The sequence below is a fragment of the Ischnura elegans genome, chromosome 11, assembly GCF_921293095.1.
Source record: "Ischnura elegans chromosome 11, ioIscEleg1.1, whole genome shotgun sequence".
In the NCBI taxonomy this organism is placed as follows: Eukaryota; Metazoa; Arthropoda; class Insecta; order Odonata; family Coenagrionidae; genus Ischnura; species Ischnura elegans.
The window spans coordinates 58646268-58664669 of NC_060256.1; the positions used below are offsets into that span (position 1 = coordinate 58646268).

Below are 18402 nucleotides of genomic sequence, written 5' to 3' on the forward strand. Positions count from 1 at the left end.
CACATAAAAATGTTAACTTCTCACGTGAATATATCTGAATTTTACATGGAGCAAGTACAGGAGCGGAGGCGGTTAGCGTCAAGGAAATTCTTTCCTCCTTTGATTGCCTCATTTGACAGAATGATATGTGTATCTCATTAATATGAGTTCAAATACACTGTCCTGGCTAAGTTCATTTGGGGTTCGTAGAGTACCTACCTTATAAATAAAAAGTTTTAGGACAATAGGTTTACACGGACGCAATGTACATGCATTCGATTAAATAATGATTATTTAAAGTACATTTTTAGGATCAATATATTAATAATATTCATATTAATAAAATTTTAACCATACAACAGTATTGGTTGAAATCCTAGCCCTATCGGCCAAGTAATAAGAGTGCAAAATAAATCTCTGACGAAGTTCATGTTATACCTAACATACTATAATGCGTTCCAAACATTTTTCACCGTACATTGAGAACAGTGATGCCAAACTACCTCTCCGCTGGAAGGCATCCTGCTAGCGTATGCAAACAACAAGCGTATATCAGAGGACCAAAATTGTTTTCGAAAAAATAATTTGGGATCGCAGGTAAGGCGACGCAAATAAAGTTATTTTAAGCGTTTAAACAATTCTTTGTTGAAATATAAGTTGAAACATCTTTTGCTATCGTATTCTTTGAACTAATTCAATATGCACAAGCCGAGTAATGACGTTGAAATAATGTGCAATGTAAAACACAGCAGTGAGGTGAAGGACAGCAAAATTTATCTACACTTTTGAATGTGACAAAATTTCTGTTCTTTCCATAGAGTGAAATTTTCTGTGGCTCTGGCTTTTATCTCATGAAAAGCAATTTTGAATATTGCGACGCCGCAGAAGAGTGTTTACATCCCAAACGCCTACCTATCGAATACAATATCAACGGAGGATGAACGTCGTGACATTAACTTTGTGGCAACGGGGAACATGCACGAAATTTGTTCATCACCCTGCTAACAATAACTCTCGTTGAATAGAAAATTTTCTCACGAGCCCAAATATCTAAGCCGAAACCTTCCTAGTACTCCACAAACATCATTAAATGCTAATTAAAAGTTCTGGAATATCGCTGGAAGTCACATGACCTGAAAGGCCTTCCGACTTCATAGCACGGTACACCATTCACTTCGCTAAGGGATTATTGGCAGCCCTGATTGAAAAAGGCCTCATTAAATAATCATCGTCGAGCTTTTAACCCTTTATAACCCAATATTGCTTCTTAGGAACATCTTAAATGTTTAAACTTTCAGCCCTATTTAGGAGATATCCAAACTAAATATTATTTTGTAGAGTAAATTTAAAAGACGAAATATTTAGCTGTTAGAATATTATCATTGAGCAAATTTTCAAGTTTTCAAAATGAAAAATGTGTACTGTACGTAACGTGCAAAATAAATATTAATTTTTAAAATTTACTATGAAATGGCCGACTCTGGTGTGATATATGCCTTTCCATATTCTGGAATGAGGTCACCATTCCAATCGACTATCGTGAAAATTTCTGGGAAAGGCGGCACTCAAAAAATTAAATCTTAAGATATTCTGAACGAAGAAGGACGAGGCATATTCCGAGGATGCATAGTTCAAAGGACATTAACGCTGGTTTCCCCCCCATCAATCACGCAAGAGATAATATAATAAGCCAGAGGAAGAGAAGACTCAGTTGGTGACAGACCAGATCTCCGATAGCACATCAGTTCCTGCGAGGTTGTTGAGCACAGCAGTGTCGTTGAAGTAATCGAAGATGCATAAGCTCATAGTTCTCATTGGTAAGTACACCGTAAAGTATTCACATTTTCCGTTTACGTGTATCACCCAGTCGTTTTACTGTCAAGTGAACGTTGCAAAAATAGTGAAAACATTAACACTTCAATATCCGATCACGAAGAGACGAGTGTTCAAATCCCCATCGCCTATAGACCGAAACTGAATATCGACACAGGATGGTCGTCGGAGAATTGAATTTGAGGCAATGGTTGCACATGGTAGAATCAAAAATGTTATAGGGACTTTTCTGTGAACGAAACCCACCATATTCTGCTATCTCGGTTTAATCCGCATTGTGACGTTGACCTGAGCCCGATTTTTTTAAGCGTGAAAATATTGTTAAATAGTGAAGAGTTAAAATAGTGCTTAAATATATTTTTTAAATTCTACCGTTAAAATTTAAATTTTCAGTATTTGAAAAGTTTTTGGTCCTTCGAGGATGTGTTAACCAATTTCCCTTCTCTATATAACGACTGAAGTTTATTCAAATTGAGTTTTATTGAGAAAGTTATTGCTATTAGCATTTTAAACGGATGATAATGATTTATTCACGAAAAGAATGGGCTCAGGGTTGATTTGATGAGTTCAGCTGTGATTGGTGAGATATGGTGGAACATCATGCGGAATAAAATGATAAAAATTATTGTTCTGTCCCCTATTTTATTAAAATTAACACCACGATTCGACGCATAGCATCAACATAAGTCCAAATGGAAAAAAATAAATCTTATATTTAATTTGTCCTGCGTCAATTGAGTCCAAATGGTTTATATATAATAATAAAGCGTGGAAATCAGTGGGAAGTAGGTACAATTGATTTGATGAACTAATTACATTTTACAAAATTTGGTATAAAAATGATAAATTATTGTCTGGTTATAATTTTGACCTTAAATATTAGTTAAATTTAATAGCTTCTTTCGCTTCTTTCTTTAATGCGAGCTTTAAAGTGTTGAGTATCGTAGGAAGCAATTCGAGTGAAATAATTTTTTCGTAAGATGTGCAGTAATTATGTCCTAGTTTCTTCCTCGATGAGTCTGTAGGGATAAGCAAGGTTGGTAGACAATTCAGAAGGAAAGTGTTCTCCTTTTTGTAAAAGCTGGAGGATTAACGTAGTGAATGTGAAGGCTGTAAAAGCTTTATCAACGGCTAAGGGAGGGCTATGAAAGACGAGCACATCGTTAGTTGGGCAACGTGTCGGGGATAGATAAAAGTCGAGTAATTAGCCATTTTAAAGTATGCTATTTTGATGGTGACAACGTGAAAAATACAAAAGAGAGAGTATTAACAAACTGAAACGATTCTGAAAAGTGGTAGTTTTCTCAATCATAACCGTAAAAAAAAAACAAAGATGAAGTTTCAATAGAATTATTATTAGCGCAAAACTATTTGCGATGCAAGAAAAATTTTACCATACCATATTTATTTGCACAAAAAATTTGGAATGCCAAATATGAAGAAAAAATTGTAATTAGTTTGTTCAACTTTTCAATTGATTTCAGCTTGTTCTACAAGCGAAAACATTCGTGGTGAGAAATACACCCTCCCTGAATTCAAAACAAAATACCTCAAATTCGTAGGTACCGTTGGTAACAACAAACAAAGCAACGGATCTCTTATGTAGCCCGGTCAAAATAGACATTGCCCGGGCTATTGTCATAATGACGTGTATGTTATGAACAAGAACCCTACATAAGGACAATTTTCTTCGTGCGCTCCGATCGTCATTTGTCCAAAATTCGTGTCGCAAGTTAATATGGTTCCTAATCCCGCCGATGGTAGCGCCGACCACCAATTGGGAGGCAGCGTCACAGCCATTTTGCTATTGCCTCTAATGGGAGAAACGTGAGAGTCCCTTGCAAAATCGCTGATTACTCAGGAAGAAATGGGTTTACGTAATTATTGGTTGCCAGGATTCTTTTGCGGAAATTCACCTGCGAAGGGGAATAATAAACTTCAGGGTGTGAAGATCAGGATGTTGTTTAAAGACAAAGTAAGTACACGTGAGTCATTGTCGTCCGCCATTGCGGTTGCATGAAAATTTGAAGTCATTTTGCTCCTAATTTTGTGCGTTAAGTCTCATTATTCTCATTATTTTAATAAATATCGAAATTTAAAAGGATATTACGATACTTTTTCAGATGGAGTCCGAGCTTGAGAAATGGATGAAGGCTATTCCAAGGAAGGATTGCGCTTTAGCACTTACCGTGTTTGCAAATGCGTTTTTGAGTGTGTGACCCACACTTTCGCCCTGAATATATCACATAATTAATTATTTAGGCGTATAATTATTTTAATTTGTGATTAGTAGTGACAGCATTGATTTTATTGTGTTGGTGTGTATCTAGTGTTCGCTACGAATCTACGACTTTCGCAGAAGTTACAATTCTCTGCTGATTATAATTTCAGTGTTTTTAGAAACGATTGTTGAAGTGTAAATGTTTGCCTTTTGATATTATTCGTATGTTACTTCAACTGCCTTTGCGAGGATAAGACTCTGAATTACTGAATACACTGGATCAGGGTAAAATTGTGATATATCGCTGCAAGTATGAAGACTTTGCCTTGTTCTAGTGCAATGTATGCTGTTTCAAGATGAGTAATTCATTAAATTTCTTTTTGTCTCGAGCAATCATTCTGTTTATTGCCCGTTTATTCCGTTGGAATGCAAGGTACGTATTCGGTGATCTTAAAATGAAGAAAATCTTTTAAAGTCGTTTTAGGTGTTCGGTTAGTACCTATGGTTAAATAAATAGTATTGCTTGATACAAAATCCGTGCGCACCGATATCGGCATCAGTGAGGGTGAGAGTGTTGTATTTTCAATGGGCGATGCTGTCTGTGTACGTGAAAGAATGCCCGCATAACAATGCAATATGGGTTCAATAACAATGCATCGATCTTGCATAGCGGAGCAGTTGTTTAAGTATACTTTGATTTCAGAATCATTTACTTATTCAATCGTGGATACCTATGGACCGTGTATACCTCTTTTTTAATGAGTGATATCGAAGCAATTTGTTTCAATCGTGAAATGAAGGAATAAATATAAATTCGTAATGTATTCATATGACGTAGTGTAATGTGAGTGTAAAATTAGAAATTAGTAAAGTTAATCACTGCTCCCACAACGTAAATTTTATATTTCGAGGGTTAAATCAATCATTTACAATACATACCTAAAATGTGAGCGCTTCCATGTCTGTATAGCGTCCGAGATAATAGTTTAAAGTCATCAGCTTGTGCCGAAAAATTGTAAACAAAGATCCGCCATGTTTCAAATGTGTCGGTAGGCTGCACTATCACCTGAGCTTTCTCCAAATAGTCTGTCAAGATATCATGGCGAACAGACTTGCATGCTGCAAATTTCTTGTATATTCATTCATTTCTCGATTTCCTTCCTTGATTATATCGTGCACCTGAGGTTCATTGGCGGATTTTCGACTTTTTCAGACAGTTAAAACAGTTTCTTACGGATGGCACCGGTGCGAATATAATTTCACTTAGCTGTACTATCACAGACATCTGGGTTTATTCCATCCCATCAAATAGAGATATGACTATTATCTAACTCATCCTATAAGAAAAATTGGTAAAACTCATCATTGTTCGCCGTAATTTGGTTAAACAAAATTGAGAAATAACATTGTTTCCCTATTGTAACGTCTGCTACCTGCCTCGCATGCGGTGGGCGGCGCCACAGCGGCCAAAGTAGGAACTTGAATTACTTGCGCAGCCATTGATAACATATTTCAGATAGGACATTACCGTCCTTATGTAGGGTTCTTGGTTATGAATATTATAGAAATCCCTCAATAACTCCACTTACATGTTGTCATGGAGAATATCCAATAATGGGTGATTGTTTATGTTTGGGACGAAAGAGGGAATACGGAAGTTCGTATAACCTTTTGCACTTTAAAATATAAAGAGGAAGAATAAAGAAGTTAAAAAATTGTAAGTAGTGATTAGATATTTAATTCTATCGCTACGATACGATAACAATTACATATTTGGACGATCGAGTTGTTACCAGCTCTACTCCACTTTAAGCCAAAAAGCGAAACTATCCATTACTGGGCGCAACAACGAAGCATGATTTGTCAAAATATGTGATCAGTTGATACATCGCCAGTAACAGGTGTTTTTGTATTGCAAAACCATTCTTACATGCTATAATTCCATTGCGTTAGGGAAATTAAGCCTAAAAATAACTCATAAATAACGAAACAAAATTAAGTTGTTATTACTTTGTAGGTTTTGTACCATATTTGCACAGACCAGTGTGTCCCATACAATTTCGAGCCACCGCCCCGCCCCCTTTTATCCATAAACCTATACTCAACGCCCTCCTAATCGGTATCTTTCAAATAATAATCAGAAACATATACTAATTAACCAAATGTGAACCGTTGTAATAATTAAATTTTAAAAATGACTAATTAAATGTTTATTTAGAATCCAATGGATGTATATTTTTTTAACAATTTATGCAAATGATTTAATACACAATAAAAGGAACTTAACTGAGAATATACTTTTGGCATAAAAATAAATTATTTTAAGAAAGCTTTTTTAGAATTTTACATGTCATTTTTTACTGAAATTAAGACATTATATTGCATGAATTTTTTCAATTTATTGTAATTGAATGACCAATCATGTTTTGTTAAAATTATTTAAAATTTTAAGTGACTTTTTATGGTCTTTTACGACTTTTTTCATGGTCTAGAAGTCATTTAAGAAGATTCTATTGCTACAATAATTACGAAGTTCCATTAACTAAAATTTTAATGAGAACGATGAGCTTGATGACATGATACAAATTTTCCAACTTCGGTTTAATTTCACGTAGCAGAAGTCTTAAATCACTGCATTTGCAAACCTTAACCTGTCTGTTTCTCTGCTTGGAATTAAGATGAGTGACTGCACTAAAACCACTTTCCACCAAATATGAAGTCGGACATGCAAGTAGGAGTTTTTTAACCATCATCCATAATGCAGGATAACGATTGGAAATCTCCTAATGTAGCCAAAACTCTTGATGATTTATCTTAAACTTTGGTTTCAATTCAATGTCATTTTGTAGTCCAATTAAATCTTCCTATAATACCCCAACTTCATCAATATCTACAAACGGATTTATCACCCAGTCTGGAATTTCCAACAAAAGAAGATCCTCAAATCTCAAATCGCGGTGACCTATGTTGTGCCTAAATAAAATCAACTTGGGAATAAACGCAGTCACCACAGATTTTGCCTTTATAAGATTTGTGTCGTTTTCCTGCAATTGTATATTCATTTCATTAAACTTTCCAAAAATTTCAGCCAAAAAATGCAACGTCTCGCCTCATTTCTTTGAGGTCGTTGCTGAGAAAAGCTATCTCACTAAAAGGGCCTCGTTTTGAATAATTTAGTGCCATTTCATGAAATTTTAAACAATATACTGGCCGTTTATTTTTGTAATATACTTCGCCAACATAAAATAATACAAAATATTATATAATAGTACCATTACGATATATTCTGAAGAATGAAAACTCATTTACCATAACAGCCTCGATAATATCGTTGGAACCGACATTGGGAAATGGTAAATATTTGGTGTAAAACTACCGAATCTAGATGACCTGATTCCGCATTCACAACCGTTATATTCACAATGAACTTTACTGCCGAAGTTCTCTGTGTCGTGAAGTAGCACCAACGATAGACCAAATGAGACTAAACCCCTTCAAACTTTTACCTTGTGCAAGATAGGCTTGGAAATATTTTTCAACCGTTCTTACTTTAAATTTTAGAAAACACATGGTTACAATTACTTCCAGATGCGAGAAAAAAAGTAAACTTTAGAAATGAAGCTTGGAAACGAAGACAAAGGGAAGGTTGCGAAACCTACGCATTTGTCACATTTTCAGTACCCTTCGGCGCCCACCTGCCGCCCCTTTGGCACTTTTCGCCCCCAGAGACTACAGCAACGCCCCCTAGGGGACGGTAGCGCCCACTTTGGGAACCACTGGCATAGACGGATCTAGGCGGGGTAGGGGGGGGGTCACGTGCCCCCCAGGCCCTTTGTTTCAGAAGTCGTTTGCTTGCTTGCTGCTGAAATTCATCGGGAGTAGAGTCCCCTTGCTACAATGGTTAGGTGCAGGGAAATTGAAAAAGGAAGCGAATAGAGAATGACGAAAAGTTCGTGAAGCTCTCTTCGCTATATTTTTTTCGTGGATTTGACCTAGGAAGGAAGAAAATGAGCGGAAGAAAAATTATTCGGTAAATACTCGTTGAACACAGTAATATCTTGACCAGTGCCGTAGTCAGGAATTTCGTTCGGGGGCCGGGGGGACCAAAACCATGGGGGAATTTTTTTTTAAGCAGGGTACTGACATACAATTCTGTTCCTGCGGTGGGCGCCTTAATCGGTAAAATACTATAATAAATAAAAAGGGGTGTTATGGAGGGCCAGAGCATAGAGCCAAATGGCCAAAATCGCATACTTCCAATAGCATTTTTTTCGCGAAGTTCCACCGCCTAAATTTATTTTTTCAATACGCCATCCGAAAAATATTAAAAAACACCTCCAGAAAACGTTTTTTCTTTCTGGCCCTCTCAAACATATTTCACAACGACATGCGTTAGAAATTTCCATATCAACGCCATATCTACTTGTCCCGCTCAAATTTCTTGAAAACAATTGGAAGTCTGCTCCATTAAATAAGGTTTAAATTGCCGCGAACCGCATTAAAAATATGCCTTCTTGACCAAGATATTAAAAAAAGAGAGAAAATCGTATTTTCGATCTAGTCGGCCCTAGTGAGCCCCTAGCGGGCTGGAAATGTGGCGAGGTTTGTCCGATTTGAACTCAAATCGCACACCCCAAGTACAGGAAAAATTGCCCTTCGGGGGATTTTTCCTGTATTTTCCGGGTATTTGTATTTGGGGTTCCCCGAAGGGTGGATTTTTCGCCCCCTTTTCCGGCTATGCCCTTTCTGTAGTGCCCTCCACGTAATGTAGTGACACGGACAACGAAATGATTATTATATATGCCCAAAGTGTTCTCCTCTTTATTCAGTTAATAATGGTTACGTCACCCTTATTAACTGATTAAACTGAACAATTTTCGAATTTTCTCATTTTTCCAGAGGGACGCCCGGTTTCCTCTCAATAATCCCGCCCTATGCATGCGATGCGAATGGTTATAGTTAATTGTGAAAGTTCGTGGATGTGGGCACGCCTTCTTATATTCATATTCTTGATTTTTATTGAGTCATTACTACCTGATTTTAGCAATAAGAGTGCGGATACGTTTTTATACGTCTTGCGCGCTGACTACGGCATTTAACCAAATTTTTATTGTTACGTGGATATATTTCACTTGGGCGCTTTCTGCCACCTTAATGATCGCTAAGGGGCTACGGCTAACTCTACCAGACAAGCCCTCGTAGAAGGGGGTGTCTTAGGCACAGGCTGGCAGCTAAGATCGTGAACTCCCGAAACCTAAGGGTTAACGGCAGAAATTGTAGTTTTTCCCATAATTAGTGCTGTCTTGGGGTTTTTTTTTAGGATAAGACAAAAATGAAAGTAATTAAACATAATTCTACAATTTTCTTGACAGAATGTAGGCAACAATTACGTTCCGTCACCTTTGCCTGTTTTGATAAAATTAAACGCTCTTTGAATGCAATATTTTTCATTGAATACAATATGAGAAACATCATAGCCCGACCATGGGTGTAACCGCCACTTCACTCAACCTCCGGGTTAACAACTATCGCGTCTCCTGCAACCATTCATCCCCATAACACATAGCATTGCCTTATCACTTATCGCTTTGCCTACGTTGAAATATCTTAGCAAATGACCTTTAAATATTCTATTTTTTAGGACTCATCTGCCTTTTACCAAAAGTGGAATTGTGCTACGTCGAAGTTGTACCATCCGTCGCCATTCCCAAAAATGAATATTGGGAAGAAATGTGCCGGACTGTATTTCCAGAATTCGGAAAGAATATTCTTGAGGTGAGTTCTCTCAGCAAATTCTTAGTCTTACATTTATTTTAAGTGGCATAAATATTGAAGTTAAGTACGTATCCAACGCCCGGCTTTGTCTTGAATTAGTTCCAGTATAGGATATGAGATAGGTCACGATATGTTTTCTGCATCGTAGTTTGAAAAATTCACACAAACGTAGCTCATTCAAATGTTTACCAGGGAATAAGAACACAGAATAGCAATTGTTCACTATCCACGCACAAACACAGTATTCAATATTCCTACACTCTACCAATAATTCCAAGTATTTCCCCAAGGTCTCCTTTTACTATATTCGTAACAGCTGTTTTTATTGCAAAATAAAAATGCTTAAAACCTATAGCGTGTTTAAAAACCAATCTCAATAAACGCAAAATTAAGTAACCGAATTATTTGTTTAATGCTACTTTCAATGACGCTTTGCGACGATCATTGCCTAATAAGTATACGCTTTCAATGTAGAGCGCGTACTGAGGCTTCTATTCTGGATAAGCGGTAAAAGAAATAGCTGATGCTAATCCGCGGGTCATAATTACAACGACCCCGTATTCTGAATGAAGGGGCGTAATAATTTTCTTCGGAATAGCACGGTGCTATTTCTTGCGCGAGCTATTTCGAAGCTCCACCCCTTCCGGAAGAAAAACTTGCTGAACAGTTTTCGTAACCAAATAGGGAGAAGATATTTTATATATTTTTCTGTATTCAGCGATTTTTACTTGGAAATCCTGCATTGTGAAAATAAAGGCCCCAGGCTGGATGCCCTAGAGCAAGTGGTAATTTTAAAATGTGTAAGATCCAATGGTGATATTGTTAATGACCTTCTGTATACTTCCCGTTCCCCGCTCCTCAACCTTTCCCTCTTCCATCAACCCCATACCCTCACACATTAGTGGTTTCCCTTTCCCTCAACCGTGAACCACTCCCACCCCCGCCTATGCTCACAAACATGGAAAATTTTGTACTCAGTTAATGTCCTATGTAATCTTCCCTCTCTCCCCTACCTCTCACTCCCTGCCTACCTTTCACTGCATTTAGTCAGCTTGGGTGCATCGACCCTTCCTACATCCCCATCCTCTCAAATCCCCTTGGCTTTTACAAACCAGGGACTACCTAACCCTCCTCCCTCCCAACCTCCCCCTACCTCTTGATTACCCACCCCCCCACTACTCTGGTTTCTATATAAGTAGATTCTTCATTTTACTCATCGCCTGATGATGACGCAGTGCGTCGAAACCGCGGTAGCGTGTTAAAAAAGTATATGTGGAAAAACAAAGTAAAATATTTTTCATTCATCATGAGTAACTTCCATAAATTAACGCCTCAGACTATCAAGTTATATAAAACGCTTTTAAAATCTCATTTCGGAAATCAGCTGTTTGTTGTGGTTGGGATAGATTTTAGAATGCTTTAGACAGGTGGGTCAGGTCATTTATTTTAATTGTTTCATTATAATGATGATAATTTATTGGGCATAAATATTGAATCAATTACCTATATCCGATCGGTTGTTTATCATGAGATATGTACTATGCGAAGTTATCATTGAAAGCTAAATATACGTTATTTTATTCGTAATTGTGTTAGTCTCAGAGGTCTGTTAGTTTTTTGCATGTCAAAATAACTATATATCAACTTTTATTGTATAGATCGTGACGATGTAGCTTTACTGGATGAACAAGAAGATTTCATATGTCATGCTAGCTTTATATTATATGACTCTTTGATTTCAGTGTTCATTCTCTAATAAGGAACTGAAGTAGGTGGCAACGCCACAGCTAACGTTATACCGATATTATTTCATCATCATATATGATGAAATAATATCGATATTTCAGCTACAGATATGAAAAAAGCAGAGGGAGGTGTTGGTGAATTTAACTATGAATGGAAAAGCTGTGAATAAATTAATCTAACAATACTGAATCGTGTGGAAAGTGCTGTTGCGTCACTTATTATTATTTTCGTATTAGCGGATTTTAATACGCTCAATGAATTTTTTGATAGAACCTGAACTGTGACGATAAACTGAATCGCAATTGTGAGAAAAACCTTCTTGCCTAAAGAAGCAACAATTTGTAGTGAATTCCACATGAAAAATATTGCATTAAACGTTTGTGGTGAATCATATTGGTTGGGAAACTTTATTTGAGTTCGGAGAAATCCTTTGTTTTCGATCAAGTAATTCAATTAGACTGCCCTTGTTGTAATGTAATAAATTTCAGTTTTAATTATAGAAGGCTCACCACAAACGTTTAATGCAATAATTATAAACAACATTACTACAATATTTATCATTTGGAATTCACCACATATTGTTGCCTCAATGAGCAAGAAAGTTTTTCACACAATTAATATTCAGTTTATCGGCACAGATCAGAGTCTATCAAAAATTTCATAGGGAATACGGGAAGAAATAGCCAGATGATATTCCGAACAAAATTTTACATCCCTTCATTCAGAATACGGGGTCGGTGTAATAATGACCCGCGGAATAGCATCAGGTATTTATTGCATCGCTTATCCAGAATAGCAGCACTGGGAGACGGTGTAATATTATTACACCCCTACCGGGTGCGATTCGCAGTTCATATTAGAGTGGCACCGGCGCTATACCAATTTTGAAAATTACGCCTTCCGGTGTTATAAAAACACGGATTACACCCGTTCTGAACACTGTATTGCACCAGGGGTGTAATACGCAATATCATTTCACCTTCGGGCGTAATATGGGCGAATACCATAATGTTATTCCATCCATACTAGCAGCCTAAATACACACCGAAAATAGTTACAGTTTCAACTTACACTGCATTAACTACTAAAAGTGCTGATTTACTTTGTCAACTACGTTCACAACTTCCTAGACAAGAAAAATAACATTTAAGGGTTCAAAGGCTAAGATGTCAATCGGTTCTCATGCAATTCTTAATATGTTACAGCCTGCAAAAACGAAACAGAAGATATGTTATGAACGGGGAATGGTGAAACCTCTGATGATAATTGGGCCTTCGGAATCTGTACCGGAAGAAAATTGCAGGTAAATGAAATCTAGAAAATTTATTATGAGGTCTTCGACCAAAACCATCACCTCAGTGAATCGCTAGGGATGCTTTTGTAATACAGTCATCTGGATGTTTTCTCTACTTCCAGACTTGGCTTATAGAGAAGAAGGGTAGAGGGTGTATGGTTGAATGGCCTTGGTTAAAAGGTGTGTGGAAAGCACCAACAATTTTTTCATAAAAAAATATGCCAAAAACTGCCCCACGGTGTAATCATGATGCCTTTTATATTATTGTTCCCCATTTGGGAACATGCATGAAATTTGTTCATCATGCTACAAAGTCTCATTGATTGAATAATGTTCTCACGAGTCCAAACGTATTAGCCAAAACTCTCCCAGTACTCCCCAAATTTCATTAAATTCTAATTAAAAGTTCTAAAATATTCGCTTCAAGTCACGTTACCTGAAACGCCTTCTGGCGTAATCGCAAAGTACACCATTCACCTCGCTAAGATTTTAGAGCCTTGATTGAAAGAGATAAAAGTAAACTATCATCGTCGGTCTTTTTAGTAGGTCTTCTAAAGGACAAACTGGTTAAAGAGGGATTCAAGAAGTATAATAAGTCAGCTTGCTTTGTTCGACTCCCATATGACGGCCGATTTCCTGAGAAACGGTGATTGCTACGTCACTATCGCGAATCGTGGAGTAGTAGCAAGCAGATAAATAATTATGCGATCAATCATTATTTCATTAAAAACATTTTTAAATATATATTGATTTCCTAGCGATATTATTTAAAAGCTACATTCTTAGCTGAAAATCTACGTTATGTATTTACTTATTAACCTTCCATGCGTAACGTAGATAGTTTTCTCCAATACACCGCAGTTGAAAAGCAAATGATCGTTAGAAAGTAATAAGAAAGTAGTTGAAAGTGCTATTTCCGCTGACATGTAGCGAACATTATTGACATCACAATAGCAAATACTGAGTTTACATCGCCTAAAGGCAAATATTTCGCGCATAGCCTAATTTTTTCTTCGAGGTTTAATAGTTATCACTATTTTTTTCCAATGAATAGCCACTGAAAATTTTCACATTTAAAACAGCTCCACAAGTGTGGAGCTGTTTTAAATGTGAAAATTTTCAGATCACAAGAATCGTTCATTGAAACCAATATATGGCTGTTAGTCAAAGCAATCAACTTATTTTAACATAAGTATTTCCAAATCTCCCCAAACAATCCCCTTTAACAATGTCTAGGCAACATATTCAAAATATGTTGTCTAATGTTAAAATACTGATTCTCTATCCCAAATTTGCGTTTGTGCCCCTACAGCGAACAATTTTCTATTCACTTCCTCGCTGCGTCATCAGTGATTACCGTGCCGTGACGTCACGCGCGTGCGCTGAGCTGTCGTCATGTTTTCAAGCAGCCGATGAAGAGTAATTTTTAAAGACTTATATCTCAGTTTAAAATATTGCTCATCCGCGAAAGTTTTGGCGATTATATTCGAGATAGGAATCCTCTTCTTCGAGTTCTTTTTAAAAAATTATGCATTTTCCCCAATCGAAATCAAAAAAGGTGGAAAATTTTGAAATCGAAAAAAGCTGGACAAAAGTCCAAAATGACGTTTTTTGAGATAGAGACTTCATACTTGGCGTAAATCCTTGTAAATGATTACCAACTATAGACGTATGTGCCATTTTACATCAATACGACCCGTTACTGAGATACAGTGGCCCAAACATGACCAACTTTTTAAAAACACGCGCGGTCTCGTTTTACTTCAGAAACCTTAGAATTTAGGCAGGTGGTGTTGCGTTGGCATGATTTTTGTGGAATAAAAAACGCAATATTCCTTTAACTTGATGCTTTGCCTATACTTTCCATGAATTTTGAAGATTTTGGTTCTCATTTGACTGGTTTTACAACGCAAAATAGCGGACCCGTTTTTCACGGGAAATTTGACATAAAGTGGACATTATCTTTCGTTTACGAAATATATAACTCGGGAAATTCAAATCACGGTGTAAAGTAGAGAACTCTTAATAATACTAAGCAGAAACCTTGAAAAAAGTCTGCGACGAAGGAAATGAGAGCGATTTTTCGATCGCGAGTCAAGGCTGAGCTACACGCCGCAAGACCCTGAGGCTCGGTAACCGAGGTCTATGTTTCAAGTTTTTTGAAACTTTATTCATGAAAATCGTCATTTTAAGCACAGAACATAGTCAGTAATGACCTAAAACACTGTACTAATGGCATTAGCAAGGATTATGGATCGACCGAATTGACCCTTTAACGCGTTACTGGAGTGAAAATGCTAGGGATTGGATTTTTTCGGAACCATTCCACGTATACGAAATATGCTTCGGTTATTGAAGTAGGGTTAAGAGATTAAGCTGGCATGGTAAAGAGAGAGATAAACAAACTGTTTCCGCGAAAGGCAACTACGAATAACCTTTTCCAATTCCACCCTCGCCGAGGTGGGTCGCGCGGAAAGGGGCGTTTTATAACGACGCACAGCCTTTGAAGGTATTTAACAGATTCTTCCTCAATGGTTTTTCCCTTTCCTCTGAAAAAATACGTTTCAACTTGCAGTCTTATTTTGAAATCGGTGAAGAAGTTTCGTTCTAGTTCTCCTAGTGTCGTGTCGTGCAGTAGTGTGATTGTCGAGTTCGTTTATCCTATTGATTTTTACCGGGTTTTGCTGAATTCCTACCTTTTCACGGAGTTTAACGGTGCTGTGATTTCCCAGCTTGAATTTTGTAAGGTGAGATTTTTTATTCATTCCATTTCAAATATGAGTGTGTTTTAGTACAATTTCAATTAAATTTTTTAGTTACTTATCGATTCTTACTATTTTTGCCTCTCAGTAACCATGGCAATTATGATGCGTATTCTCTGACATATATTTCTAATTTTCAATTCACCTCGCAGGGTTTCGAGCGCTAACAATTTGCTTCAGTCTGTCGTTATACTGACATTAAGAGAAAGGGTTTCCATTTTAACCCCCAATGCCCTTATCTCTACGAAAAAAATGAGGTAGCTCATACTAAAGAATAAAACAAACGCAGTAGTGTGCAGTGAGAAATAATATTATCCCTTCATAATTTCAGAACGAATTTTAAGAGACAAAAATGTGATGAAAATTTTTTCGAGGACGTCATACCATGCATAGAAGATGGAGAAATGGAGATCTATCAATTCGTCTTAGAACTTCACGCAAAAATGGATAACTTCATGTGCAATGGATCCAATATTTCCTGGCAGACGGGTAGGTGCATCATTATGGAATCTGACTAGAAAATTTAGGAATGGTTAACACTTTCATATTAACAAATAACGATATTAAGAAATGAGATGTAAGTATCTTAACGGACATTGAAAGCATTGTGTAAAGTTTGCTTACGCGTCACCAAAAAACTGTATTACTGTATCAATTACAAGATGAAATATCACGAAAAAAACAAGCAAGATTGCAATTCTCATATTACACCCCTGATATATTTTATCTAAAATTGAAAATATGTCATTTTCTGCAAAAGTACACCAATAAAAAATCAGATAGGAATTTGATACCCAAACGGTCTATCTTTCGTTATACTGAGAATAATAGAAAGGGTTAATATCTTATCCCTCAATATCCTTATCTCCCGGGAAAAAGATTAGTAAGCTCATGCCAAAGAGAATGTGCAGGACTCTAGCCTTTAAATTATAACCAATTTTTCTTGCTTTCAGCCTTTTTAGCGAGTAACGCATACGAATCTATGATGTTAAATCAAGATAAAGTAATAGAATGCCATATCGGCGGGCACTGTGCCGAGATTTCGGAAGGATTATTGGCTCACGCCAGAGGGGGGTCACCGGATTCCTTCAAGTCTCTTTACTGCACGTAAGTAACGCTTATATTACTTGATGCCACATAAATGCATGAAAATCCAGCCGTGCGTCCTCTACCGCTGCGGCGGCGGAAAACCCGCGGACCCTTTTTAACGTGTACTCCGAGGAGATGGTAAGAGAAGGTTGGGATGAGTTGGAAGCTGGAATAAAAGTGGGAGGAATGATGTTCAAATCAGTGAGGTTCGCGAATGGGTACGCTTGTATTACATGTCGAGCGATACTAAAAAAACTACCTTACTACTTTCTTCAATTATTTCTGGTACAAAAAACAAAGGATAACTCCGAGCATACATTATGCAAATAATATGTTTCTCATTCAGTAGCATCTCATATCACTATGGCTATTCATCATAGACCCATAATTCAAGATTAGGCAATGACGTTTTGGAGTAATAATATATTAAATTCACTTATTGTACATACTCTAACTGGATTAACAATACTCCTACTTTTTTATACAGGATGCTAATTGATGATGCGTTATGCATCAAAGGTCTTTTCAACTACAGCGGTAATGATAAAGCGGAAAAATTATATCAGGAATTAGTGAAATTCACAAAGGAATTGTGTTCATCGTACCAAGGAAATGGAAGTAACGGAAATGGAACTAACGGAAATGGAACTAACGGAAATGGAAGTAACGGAAATGGAAGTAACGAAAATGGAAGTAACGAAAATGGAAGTAACGGAATTGGAAGTAACGAAAATGGAAGCAACGGAAAAGAAAGTAAAGGAATTGGAAGTAACGGAAATGGAAGTATCGGAAATGTAATGAACGGAAATGGAAGTAACAGAAATGTAAGGAAAGGAAATAAAAGTAACGGAAATGAAAGTACCGGAAATGAAAGTAAAGGAAATGGAAGTGCAATATCGATGGCGAATTATTTTGTCATTGCATGGCTTTCACTTTTAACAATTTCGAAATGGGTATAATCCGCCAAGCCATATGGAATTGCGTACTTGGAAAAACATCGATAGAAACAAATTATGCTATACTTCGGTAGACAGCACTTAATTTTTATGACAAGGATGCAATTCATTTGCATATTACACGAGAATTTTTAAGATACGGTTCGATAAAAAATATTATTGAAGCGGGGATGAAAGAGGCGTTGCGAGTCGAATTCCATGTTGATCTCATATGGACATTCTAAATACCTTTAATTATTTCATTCACATTTCTGGAAAAATCACTTTTTCAATGTGAAATCCATTGCAAACAGAATAGTTGATGAAAAACAGGTTTTACTTGTAATATAATTCAATTTCTTCATAGTTTCATTGCATTACACAATACTTCTGCTTTTAACTATTACCTATTACCTGTCACAAAGTATCTTCAAGGTAAAAACTAATACCAGTACTGTGGCATCCCACCCCTGGCTCGCCCGGATACCAAAATAGAACCGGGGGGAGATGTCGCACAAAAACAAAAGAAAATTTATAAATCCGCGTGGATCCCTCCCGCATGGGACCTACGGGACAAACCTATGTCACTCTCTTCGTACAATTCACAGAAATTAAAAATATTCCCCTTCTTTGGAAATAATTGCGGGCGGGGGGTTCCCGATTCAACCTGATGGGTAACGTTCGGGCGCTTATGCACTCTTCCACAACGCATTCACGGAAGGAATGGCGAGGGATATTTTTCCTTAAGATGACCCGTGAAGGAATTAA

The 18402-nt window shown here is 37.0% G+C and overlaps 1 protein-coding gene across 1 annotated transcript; it reads left to right on the plus strand.

Moving 5' to 3' along the window:
* Positions 1-1686: 1686 nt before the first annotated feature.
* On the plus strand, positions 1687-18137 carry LOC124168270 (uncharacterized protein DDB_G0283357-like). The gene is made up of 6 exons (XM_046546412.1): positions 1687-1796; positions 9675-9808; positions 12760-12857; positions 15942-16099; positions 16564-16717; positions 17187-18137. Exons 1-6 carry the CDS (start codon positions 1772-1774, stop codon positions 17656-17658), a joined length of 1041 nt encoding a protein of 346 aa, XP_046402368.1. The 5' UTR covers positions 1687-1771; the 3' UTR covers positions 17659-18137.
* The last annotated feature ends 265 nt before the right edge of the window (positions 18138-18402 follow it).